This window comes from Mesoplodon bidens, assembly GCF_964165515.1.
Source record: "Mesoplodon bidens genome assembly, chromosome: 2".
NCBI classification, from domain to species: Eukaryota; Metazoa; Chordata; class Mammalia; order Artiodactyla; family Ziphiidae; genus Mesoplodon; species Mesoplodon bidens.
The window spans coordinates 161,365,033-161,376,587 of NC_138177.1; the positions used below are offsets into that span (position 1 = coordinate 161,365,033).

General features: G+C 47.7%; 1 protein-coding gene across 1 annotated transcript in view; it reads right to left on the bottom strand.

The window, feature by feature from the left end:
• Positions 1-8,833, bottom strand: part of HDAC1 (histone deacetylase 1) — a 47,152-nt gene extending 38,319 nt beyond the window's left edge. Inside the window, exons 1-2 of the mRNA XM_081217410.1 lie at positions 8,698-8,833; positions 1,983-2,095 (exon numbers count right to left, since the gene is read on the bottom strand). Coding sequence (XP_081073536.1) covers positions 1,983-2,095; positions 8,698-8,746 — 162 coding nt within the window. The 5' untranslated portion in view covers positions 8,747-8,833. The remainder of the gene's footprint in view (positions 1-1,982; positions 2,096-8,697) is intronic.
• Between the last annotated feature and the right edge of the window lie 2,722 nt (positions 8,834-11,555).

Here is an 11,555-nt window from a genome sequence, read left to right on the forward strand (position 1 = left end):
CCTGTGCTCTGCAACAACAGAAATCACTGCAACGAGATGCCCATGCATTGCAACGAAGAGTAGCCCCTGCTCACCGCAACTAGAGAAAGCCCTCGCGCAACAATGAAGACCCAACGCAGCCAAAAAAAAAAAAAAAAAAAAAACACAACATAGGCCTCCAGCCCCTCTTTATTTTCTCATTTGGACCCTTGTGACAGCCTCCTAACTGGCCTCCCTGTTTCTAAAATGCATGCCTGTTCCTATCTCTCATTTAAAATACTTCACTTGGGCTTCCCTGGAGGCGCTGTGGTTGAGAGTCCGCCTGCCGATGCAGGGGACGAGAGTTCGTGCCCTGGTCCAGGAAGATCCCACATGCCGCGGAGCGGCTGGGCCCGTGAGCCATGGCCACTGAGCCTGTGCGTCCGGAGCCTGTGCTCTGCAACAGGAGAGGCCACAATAGTGAGAGGCCTGCGTACCGCAAAAAAATAGATAAATAAAAAATAAAAAATAAAATACTTCACTTGTGGAACTTCCTTGGTGGTGCAGTGGTTAAGAATCCACCTGCCAGGGCTCCCCTGGTGGCGCAGTGGTTGAGAGTCCGCCTGCCGATGCAGGGGACACAGGTTCGTGCCCCGGTCCGGGAAGATCCCACATGCCGCGGAGCGGCTGGGCCCATGAGCCATGGCCGCTGAGCCTGCGCGTCCGCAGCCTGTGCTCCGCAACGGGAGAGGCCACAACAGTGAGAGGCCCGCGTAATGCAAAAAAAAAAAAACAAAAAAAAAGAATCCACCTGCCAATGCAGGAGACACGGGTTTGAGCCCTGGTCCAGGAAGATCCCACATGCTGCAGAGCAACTAAGCCCGTGCGCCACAACTACTGAGCCTGCACTCTAGAGTCCGCGAGCCACAACTACTGAGCCCGTGTGCCACAACTACTGAAGCCTGTGCGCCTAGAGCCCGTGCTCCCCAACAACAGAAGCCACTGCAATGAGAAGCCCGTACCCCACGATGAAGAGTAGCCCCCGCTCACCGCAACTAGAGAAAGCCCGTGTGCAGCAACGAAGACCCAACACAGCCAAAAATAAATAAATTAAATAAATAATAATAAATAAATAAAATACTTCACTTGCTCTTCACAGCTTCCAGAAGAGGCTCAGATTGGGAACCTTTGGACCAAATTTGGTCCACAGATATGCTCATGTGCTTTTGTTTGTACACATTTAAAACAAACAAACAAACTTGGGCCAACATTTTAAACCTGGGAGATTTTACATAATAATCTAGAGTTCTGGCTTCTCTTTAAAAACTGATAGATGGGGCAAAAGTCATCAGCTGGAGCTGAGTCAAGATGTTAGACAGTCCATACTCTCTAGTAACTAGAGACTTGGCATCTAGTTCAACACAGTTCCAATCACTCTTTTTTTTTTTTTTCTCCAGCCATTGGATTTTTTGACCCTGGTGCCACAGAGTTGCTTAGTACATCCAATCCTTGCTGACCTCTCCAGCTCTAGCTCCCCTCTCTCACACCTGTGAACTTTATACTACAGCAATACCTGCACACTGAACTACTTATATTTTCCCCAAACACACCATATTGTTCTTACCTCTCTGCCTTTTTGTATATATTCTTTCCTCAGCCTAGAATGCCAGTCCCCTCCTGGACTCCAGGCTAAATTCTACTCAATCTTTAAAACACTGCTCAGATATTACCTCTAGAAAACATTCCAAGGTTCCCTTCCACCTTCACACCTTATTATCTCTGCACTTTATACATTTTTTCATTGTTGCACTTACACATTGTACAATTTATTTGTGTACATGTTTGTCACCAGCACTAGAGTGAGCTTCTTAAAAACAGAGAATCTCCATCATTTACAGTGTCTGCCACGTAACAGTCACTCAACACATTTGATAAATGAGTAGTTGAAAAAATGAGATAATGAATGACATGTGGGAAACCAGAGCTGATGAGGTTAGGGAGGGGTGACACTCCCAGTAACTCACATAGATTTCCATCTTTCGGTAGAGACCATAGTTAAGGAGCAAATTGTGGGTCATGCGGATTCGGTGAGGCTTCATTGGGTGGCCTTGTCCGTAATAGTAATTTCCAACATCCCCTGAAGAAGAAAGAGTGACGGTTTCAGTGACACAGTTAGACATACACTCCCAGGAGAACCCATGAATTTTCACAACAAATTTCTAGGCAAACTCTCTTTCTGGTTCATCCTAGACTCCAAGATTCTCTCCCACCTCAAGGAAGGGTAACACCAAAAGAAAAAACAAACAAAAAGCAGGGGATCTTGGTGAGATGAGCATGTAAGGATGTCTGTCTAGCCCAGTTTTTTCCCCTGGAGCCTACAGGCACTAGGATAGTGTGAGGAGGTCATTCCAAATCTACTGGGGAACAGCAGCGAGTGAGGCGACTCACCTCACTATATCTCCAAGGAATTCATTCCCACAACAGAAAAATAACCATCACTACTTAGAATTACTGTAAGTCACAGTTCACCTCTTGCACATCATGACACTTTATGGTGTCAACGTACATTCGCATTCATTTTCCTACTGGATTCTCACAAAAACCCTGTAAAATAGTTAGGACAGGGAGTATTATTCCCAGTTTATAGATAAGAAGACTAAACTCACCATCTCTTGATTCATCTATAGCAATAACCTTCTAACTGGTCCCTCTGCCTTCAATTCAAACTATCTGCCACACTGTTACCAGTTATTTTCCTAATATACAGCTTTGATAACATCACTCGCCTACTCAAAAGTCCTTAATGGTTCCCCATCCCCTACAGGATAAAGAATAAAGAACAATTTCAGTAGCCTGGCATTAAAGTTTCTTAATCTACTTTTCCAACTTCCTACCACCACCACCTTGCCCCAGCACAAAAACATATGCACTCTTTTTCTCTCTCTCTTTTTTTTTTTTTTTTTTTTTGCGGTACGCGGGCCTCTCACTGTTGTGGCCTTTCCCGTTGAGGAGCACAGGCTCAGCGGCCATGGCTCATGGGCCCAGCCACTCCGCGGCATGTGGGATCTTCCCGGACCGGGGCACGAACCTGTGTCCCCTGCATCGGCAGGTGGACTCTCAACCACTGCACCACCAGGGAAGCCCTAGCTGCCTGTTTTTTGTAAATAAGATGTTATGGAACACAACAATGCCCATTAGTTTATATATTATCTATGACTACTTTCACATTATAATGGCAGAGTTGAGTGGTTAAATAGTTACTACAGAGACCCACCCATATGGTACACAAAGCCTAAAATATTACTATCTGGCCCTTTACAGAAAGTTTGCCAATCTCTGCTATAAACGCACTAGATTACCAGCTTCCTGAACATGGCATTCGCCTTCACACCAAAGTATCCTTTGTTCAGACTGTTCCTTTGACCTGGAATGTCATTCCTTCTCTGATGATCCTCATACTACAAAGCCCAGCTCAAGCTCCAGCCATAGTCCTGATCAGAATAAATGGTCTTTTCCTCTGCATGCAATTTATATATGGCATGTAATTTTGTCTTGTATCTAAATTTTTTTTAATTTATTTTATTTTTGGCTGTGTTGGGTCTTCGTTGCTGTGCAGTCTTTCTTTAGTTGCGGCAAACAGGGGCTACTCTTTGTTGCAGTGCGTGGGCTTCTCATGGTGGTGGCTTCTCATTGCGGAACACAGGCTCTAGGCATATGGGCTTCAGCAGCCGTGGCGTGTGGGCTCAGTAGTTGTGGCTTGCGGTCTCTAGAGCGCAGGCTCAGTAGCCGTGGCCCACGGGCCCAGCTGCTCCGCGGCATGTGGGATCTTCCTGGACGTGGGCTCGAACCCGTGTCCCCTGCACTGGCAGGCGGACTCTTAACCACTGCTCCACCAGGGAAGCCCTGTATCTAAATTATTTACATATCTATTTTATGTCTACAAGACTAGCTCCTTGAAGGCAAGGACAAATATGCCCTGTACATCATAGATGCTCAATAAAGATTCAAGGAACTGAGGTGAGACTCAGAGAAGTTATGTGCCTGCTCAAGATCACACAGCTAATGAATGATCTGGGAGTCAACCCTTCTAACTCCGAATCTGAAATGCTAAAAACTACATTGGGTTTCCCAGGTACCTACTTCAGTTCTCACTTAATCTAAAGGGCTCTGTGAGTCTACCTGGTAGAAAGTTCCTGGAACAATTTTCAAAATCACGTGAATTGCACATCCAAAGTTCTCTCCTTGGAAGTCCATCAGGATGAGGCAGATCTTTCAGCACCAGTGAAAAAAAGGCCCCAACCTCTTAATCATTGATTTGGTAGTGCCAGAAACAGGCTTCATTCCAGGGAGCAATGCACTGTGGGGAATGCCACCAACAGCATCCAAGCCACTCCAATTCTCTTTGGCACAGACATGGCCTGGGATAATGGGAAACTTCTAAACAGTTGGATATTTAGGATTTCATTCCTCTTCTCTCTCTTTTTAAATAAAGCTTATTTTTTAGAACAATTTTAGATTTACAGAAAAATTGTAAAGAAGTACAGAATTCTTAGATACACTACTATTTCCCCACTACTAACATTTTACATTAGTAAAATAAAAAGTATTTGGGGGCTTCCCTGGTGGCGCAGTGGTTGAGAGTCCGCCTGCTGATGCAGGGGACACGGGTTCGTGCCCCGGTCCGGGAGGATCCCACATGCCGCGGAGCGGCTGGGCCCGTGAGCCATGGCCGCTGAGCCTGCGCGTCCGGAGCCTGTGCTCCGCAACGGGAGTAAGAGGCCCGCGTACCGCAAAATAAATAAATTAAATAAATAAATAAATAAAAAGTATTTGTTACAATTAATGAAGCAATATTGATACATTATCATTAACTAAAAGTCCATACTTTATTTAGATTTCCTTAGTTTTTACCTAATGTCCTTTCATCCTCTTCTCTTAATCTTAGTGAGGCCTGTGCTCTCAGCCAGAGCCACAAGCCAGAGCACAGCATGTAGTGGCATTCAAGAGGGACCCTTGTCCCATACAGACACAGACTTTGAGACACAGTAGCAGGGAAGGCAGGCAGAAAAGTTTGTTCCCAGGGCTCCTCAGACAACCTTGTCAGCCGTGGGGGGCGGTGGGGTGGGGGGGTAGAACAGGTTCTCAAGGCATTGGCAGACACATCCAGATGCAGACCCAATTTGTGGGCAGTCAGGAGTCACAAGGTCATTACTATGTGATATAACTGGCTTCCTGCTTACCCGTATCTCTGGCCTATCAACCCAGAATCCAGCCAAGGTTTAGACCTGGGGAACTAAGATAACTTATCTAGAAAGCTAAGGGAGTACCTGAGGGTGGGGCCCAAAGATACCATTTTCCTTAACAGTTTTTAATCAGGTTGCTGAGAGACTTTAAAAAGAAATAATGCTTTTATATAGAATTGGCCCTCCCCATCCACTAACCCTGGCTAAGGAGGGCCTACTATATACTATGCAATTTTATGTAAGGAATTGAGCATCCTTTTGATATTTGCACTGGGGTCGTGGAACCAATCCAGCTTTTTTAAACTTTTAAAAAATTTTTTAAAAAGAGCTTTTTGCACTGTTCTTATAGTTTCTCAATCTTATAGGGGAGTGACCTGAGGCCCGGTAAGGCAAAATGACTTGCCCAATACTTCAAAGCTTCTGAGTGGCAGAGCCAAACTGAGCCCCAAACTAGTGACCTCACTGCAAAACTCACAAGTAGTTTCTCAAAAAGTAAGAAATCTCCCTTCTCTAAAGACGGATGTCTTTCCACTTTTTCTCTTTTTAAACTGAGAGTGTAGAGATCACAAAACTGTGCAAACTGATAAGGCTACAAAGTCACAGACGCCAGCCTCAAATGGGCCCACACCACTGTCCAGCAATCCTTCCAATTTTTTTTCCTGGCTCCCTCTTTCATAACAGCTATCTCTCTTCAAGATTCCTATTCTACCAACTGCCCTCCCCCACTCTCAGGAAAAGGAATATTCTCTTACCTCATCTTGAAACCTCCCTCCACTTTCTCCCCATCATTTCCCCTTCAAACTGATCGATCTCTGAACTTTTCCTTGCCACTTAACCTCTCGTCCCAGAGGAACTTCCCCTTGCAAGACTAGTGTCCCTACCTGTGCTCTGGTTTCCATCTCACCTCGTCTCTTCTCAGGGATCTCCATCATTACTAGCCCCTCTCTCCAATATCTGGCTATTTTCCATAAGAATTTGCATATACTCAACTCTCAGCCACTACATCTCCCCTTTATCAACAACCCTCTCTCTCTGTCCCAACAAGCTTCCTTTAAAAGATCGGCCTAGGGACTTCCCTGGCAGTCCAATGGTTGGGACTCTGTGCTTCCACTGCAGGGGGCACGGGTTCGATCCCTGGTCAGGGAACTAAGATCCCGCATGCTGCGCAGCTTTGCCAAAAATAATATAAAAAATAAAAATAAAAAAAGTTCAACCTAATGTCTCCTCTTAACCCATCCATTCATTCTTCAGTCTACTGCAATTCAGCTTCAGTTCCAAACCCTGCACAGGAAACAGCTGTTGCCAACATTTGGCCACTCCCTCCCTCTTTTGGCTACTGTAACCCAACACTTTTTGGTTCACTTACATCTCTGGTCATTCCCTTTGTATCTTTATTCATTAAATCAACAAGTATTTCTTGAGAAAATATGTGCCTACTATGAGCTAGGCACTGTTTTGGGGACTGAGCATACAAAGGTAGACAAAACATGATCCCTCTCCCTAAGGAGCTTACTGTCTTTAAGAAGTGTGAACAAGTAAATGGGCAATTCCAATACACAGTGACAAATGCTATGGCAAGAGAGTGCAGAGCATGAAGAACACTAGACTTTTTCTCAGTCCACTTCCTTAGAATTCCGCCCTGGACCCTCTTCTCTTTTCACCCTATACAACTTCTTACATGGGATGCGAGGGTGACTGCATCCTCTCCTATAAATAAAATTATCATCTGTATGTATGTATTCTGACAATCACCAAAAATCTCTATCTTCTTGTTTGTCTTCTAAACTGCAGACCTGAATGGCCAACTGCCTACTACTGGACACCTCTACTTGGATATCCCCCAGACATCTCAACAAATATTTCTTTAAAAAACAAAACCCGGAACTTACCCGGTGGCGCAGCGGTTAAGAATCCGCCTGCCAATGCAGGGGACACAGGCTTGAGCCCTGGTCCGGGAAGATCCCACATGCAGCGGAGCAACCAAGCCCATGCGCCACAACTCCTGAGCCTGCGCTCTAGAGCCCGCGAGCCACAACTACTGAGCCCGCGCCTAGAGCCCGTGCCCCGCAGCAGGAGAAGCCACTGCAGTGAGAAGCCCGTGCACCGAACGAAGAGTGGCCCCCACTCACCGCAACTCAAGAAAGCTGGCGCACAGCAACGAAGACCCAAAGCAGCCAAATAAGTAAATAAATAAAACAAAACCCAAAGTTATTAACTGACCCTGCCTTCTACAAACACTCAGCATCAAACTGCCCAAACCAGAAACTTTGGATCCTTGTCTTCTTCCTTACTTCTCCATTCATGAGTTTAATTTCTGTCCCAGAGTGATAGTTCCAAGGTATAAAGCTGATGATGTCACTAACCTGCATACAACTTCAATGATTCACAAGTGCCCTCAGAATAAAGTCCAACTTCCTTAGGGTGGTATGCCCAGCCCTTCATGATCTGGTCCCCATTTACTTCTCCAGCCTCATCACTTGCAACCTTTCTCTCACCCCTGCTCCCTACCGTCTAACACTGTGCCCTCAAATCTATGCCTCCACCGTTCTGTACATAGACCTGCCGTTTTTCAAATGTACTGTCCTCTCTTACCTCTCAACTTGCTGTTATCTTTGCCCTTCCTGGGCCTGGCTAATAACTCCTGTTCTTCAGGTCCTAACTGAGACGGCACCTCCTTGCCTGACTCCTCAGGCTGGGCGGGTGCTTCTCTGTGCTCCCAGAACACTCTGAGCTGTCCTTCCTCCCAGCCTGATAGTGGAGAGCAATTCTCTGTCATTGTCTACCTGCTCCTCCAGACTGAGAGGAAGGTGGCAAGTGCTTTGGTCTTCCCATGGCCCCAGCCCCTAAATGCGACCTAGAACAGAGGAAGCTGCTGCTCCACAGATCTCTATTCAACGAAAAAGTTTGTTGTAACAAGTTGCATCCTTCTCCTTCCAACCTCAGGGGTCCCATTTCCCAGCAGCAACTGCAGGGCCTGCTGGGAGACGGGGAGGGATGCTGGTGAGCTCTGATGGCCTCTCACCAGAAGAGATGAGGAAGGAAAGGGGCAGTGAGAGACCTTCGGATTCTCAGCAGTAACATGTAACCCTGCAACCTTCTCCACCAGATTCTGCCTCCCCCCTCGGACTCAGCCTCCCCTCTAGGAGGCCGCCGCAAACTCCACATCAGACTTCAGAAGTCCCCTCCAAAGTGACCTCAGGCTTCCCCAGGCGACCCTCTCAGCCTCGGACTCCTCCCTCAGCATCCCCTCTCAGCCTCGACCTCCTTCCCCTCAGCCTCCTCCCTCAGGCTCCACCTCCTTTCCTCTTAGCCTCCTCCCTCAGCCCCGACCACCTTTTTTCAGCCTCCGCCCTCAGCCTCGACCTCCTTCTCTCAGCCTCCTCCCTCAGTCTTTCCCCAGCGCCTCAGCCTACCCCCTCAGATCTCCTCGGCTCCCTCTCCCAGATCCCGCCTAGCCCGGCCCCGCCCCCGCCCCCGACGCGAGGACTGTGCTCACCGTCGTAGTAGTAACACACTTTCCTCCTGGTGCCCTGAGTCTGCGCCATCTTGCTCGCCTCCCGTCCCTCCCGTCAGTCTGTCCGTCCACCCTCCCGCCAGCCGGCAGCTCCGCTCAGCGTCCGACCCAGCAGAGAGGGGGCGGGCCTCCAGCGCGTTCCGCCCGTCCCCGCCCGGGCTCACCTATAGCCGCGCAGCCCGGGCACCGCTCCAGCCAATCAGAGGCGCCGGGACGGCCCGGAACTCGGCGGGGGGCAAGGGCAGCCCGGCGAGGCCTCGGAGGGCCCCCTGGGCCTGTACCAAGGTCCGCGACAGGGGGTGGGGCTGCCCCAGGACCGTACCATTCGTCCCGGGGGAAGAAAGCCGGACTGCAAACTTCGCTGTCCCATTCGGCTTTGGGAGAGTGCTTGGAGATCAGAGACCAACTGTGTCATTTGACAGAGGCCTACGGTGGAAAGTGACTTGCGCAAGGTCACTCAGCTGAGTTTGGAGCAGGAGAAATAAATTGACAAAGGACAGGAAACTGCTGTAGGCCAAACGCTGTGCAATAGCTTTACCGACATTATCTCAGTCATCTCCATTATTCTTCACTACTGCTTTGGAGGGGGGCTTTTTATCACCATTTAACAGACGAAGATAACGAAGTTCGGAACTTTGTGGCTTCCTCAGAGTCACACAGTAATTACGTTCAATTTTCAATCGTAATTTTTTGAATGCCTACTATGCACCAGAGGCACATTAAAAAAGTGGCAGAACCCAGCCTTTCTTACTTCTGCGTCCCTGATGCAGTCACCTAGGAGAACTGAGTGCCTTTAGATGGGAGGAAACTGATTGTCCCCTTATACTGGGAGCAGAGTTTCTCAGGATACTGAAGCTATTGATATTTTGGATAATTATTTGTTGTAGGGGACCGTCCTGTGCACTGTAGGATTTTTAACAGCATCCTTGGCCTCTACTTATTAGATGCCAGTAGTACCCTGCCCCCACCCCCAGCTGTGACAACAGAAATTGTCCTCAGACGTGGCAAAATGTCTCCAGGGCAAGGGGGAGGGGATTGGAGGGAGTGTACAAGTGCTCCCCACCCTACCCTTGAGAACCACTGCACTAGATCAGTCATCAACTAATCATTATTGAAAGCTACAGACTGAAAAGCACTGTGATGGGCTATTAAAATAACAACTACAGGGCTTCCCTCCTGGCGCAGTGGTTGAGAGTCCGCCTGCCGATGCAGGGGACACGGGTTCGTGCCCCCATCTGTGAAGATCCCACATGCCGCAGAGCGGCTAGGCCTGTGAGACATGGCCGCTGAGCCTGCGCATCCGGAGCCTATGCTCCGCAACAGTGAGAGGCCCGCGTACCGGAAAAAAAAATAATGCAGAACAGGAATCACGAACTCAGACAACCTTCAGAGGTCAGCAGGTGATGTAAATGAGTGGATTTATATTTATATTGGTTTGATTCAGGTATTTTGCTTGTTTTTAATATTGGATTCTTTTTCACTTTCTAAACAAATATGTCCTTCTCCCCATCTTTCTTCAAACACACTGCCATCTTCAGGAATCTTTAATTTTCCCACTTTTTAATGGAAATATGGGTGCAAAAATTTTTTCATTTTCCTCTTTTTATAAAAACAACAGCACGAACATGATGATAAATAACCACTAACACTCAGGTTTATTGTCTGGGAGCAATAGGATGTGAAGGGGACTCTGGCAATGGGAGAGCTCATACCCCACCTGAAGGCATTGGCCACTTAGCTCCAGGAGGACAGGTAAGCCCAAAAGAGCCAAATCTTCCTATTTTTTTCAAGAGAAGGCAGAAATCTGGAGTTTTATGCAAAACTACACCAGTTTTTTAAACTGACTGCTAACTCAGTCCACTTTCAAGACAGCAGTAAGAGCCATCCTTTTAAAATGTAAGTCAGGGGCTTCCCTGGTGGTGCAGTGGTTGAGAGTCCGCCTGCCGATGCAGGGGACACGGGTTTGTGCCCCGGTCCGGGAAGATCCCATATGCCGTGGAGCGGCTAGGCCCGTGAGCCAGGGCTGCTGAGCCTGCGCATCCCGAGCCTGTGCTCTGCAACGGGAGAGGCCACAACAGTGAGAGGCCTGCGTACCGCAAAAATAAATAAATAAATAAAATGTAAGTCAGATCATGTCATGGCTCGGCACCCTGCAAAGGCTCCTCAAAATGGCTCCTGCAAAGGCCACAAGGCCCCAGGCCCCATAGGATCTATCCCCCTCCCTCAGGCTACCTTTACCTCTCAGATCTTGCCAGGCAAGCTTCTGCCTCAGGCTGTTCCCTCTGCCTGACTGCTCATCCTGCACACCACGTGGCTCACTCCCTGACCTTCAAATCTTTGCTCAGAATTCACCTTCTCCATGAGACCTTCCCAGACCACCCTCTTTAAAACTACAAACCTCCCCCAAACTTGACATTCCTAATTCCCCTTACCTTGCTCTTTTTTCCCCTTAGCACTATCACCTTGTAGCATACCATACCATTTACTTCTTTGTGATGCTTATTGTCTATCTTCCTTTACAGAGTGTAAGCTCCAGAGATTTTATCTGCTGCATATCCTATGAGCCCAGAATCATGCCTAGCACACAGTAGATATTCAATAAATATTTGTTAAGTGAGTGAATAGAAACAATGTTTAAAAACACCTTGAAGGTGAATCAGAACATATCTAAGGTCAAGCATAGTCCTTGAATCAGTAGCTCTCAAAAATGCTGTTGCATTTATATAATGGGAGGGGGGAGTGTCTTGGGACACATCTACTCTCTAGGAGGTTCTGGGTAGGGGTTGCCCATAATCCTTTGGGGTGGGGGTTTGAAGGGGTTCAAAGAACCCATCCAGCAA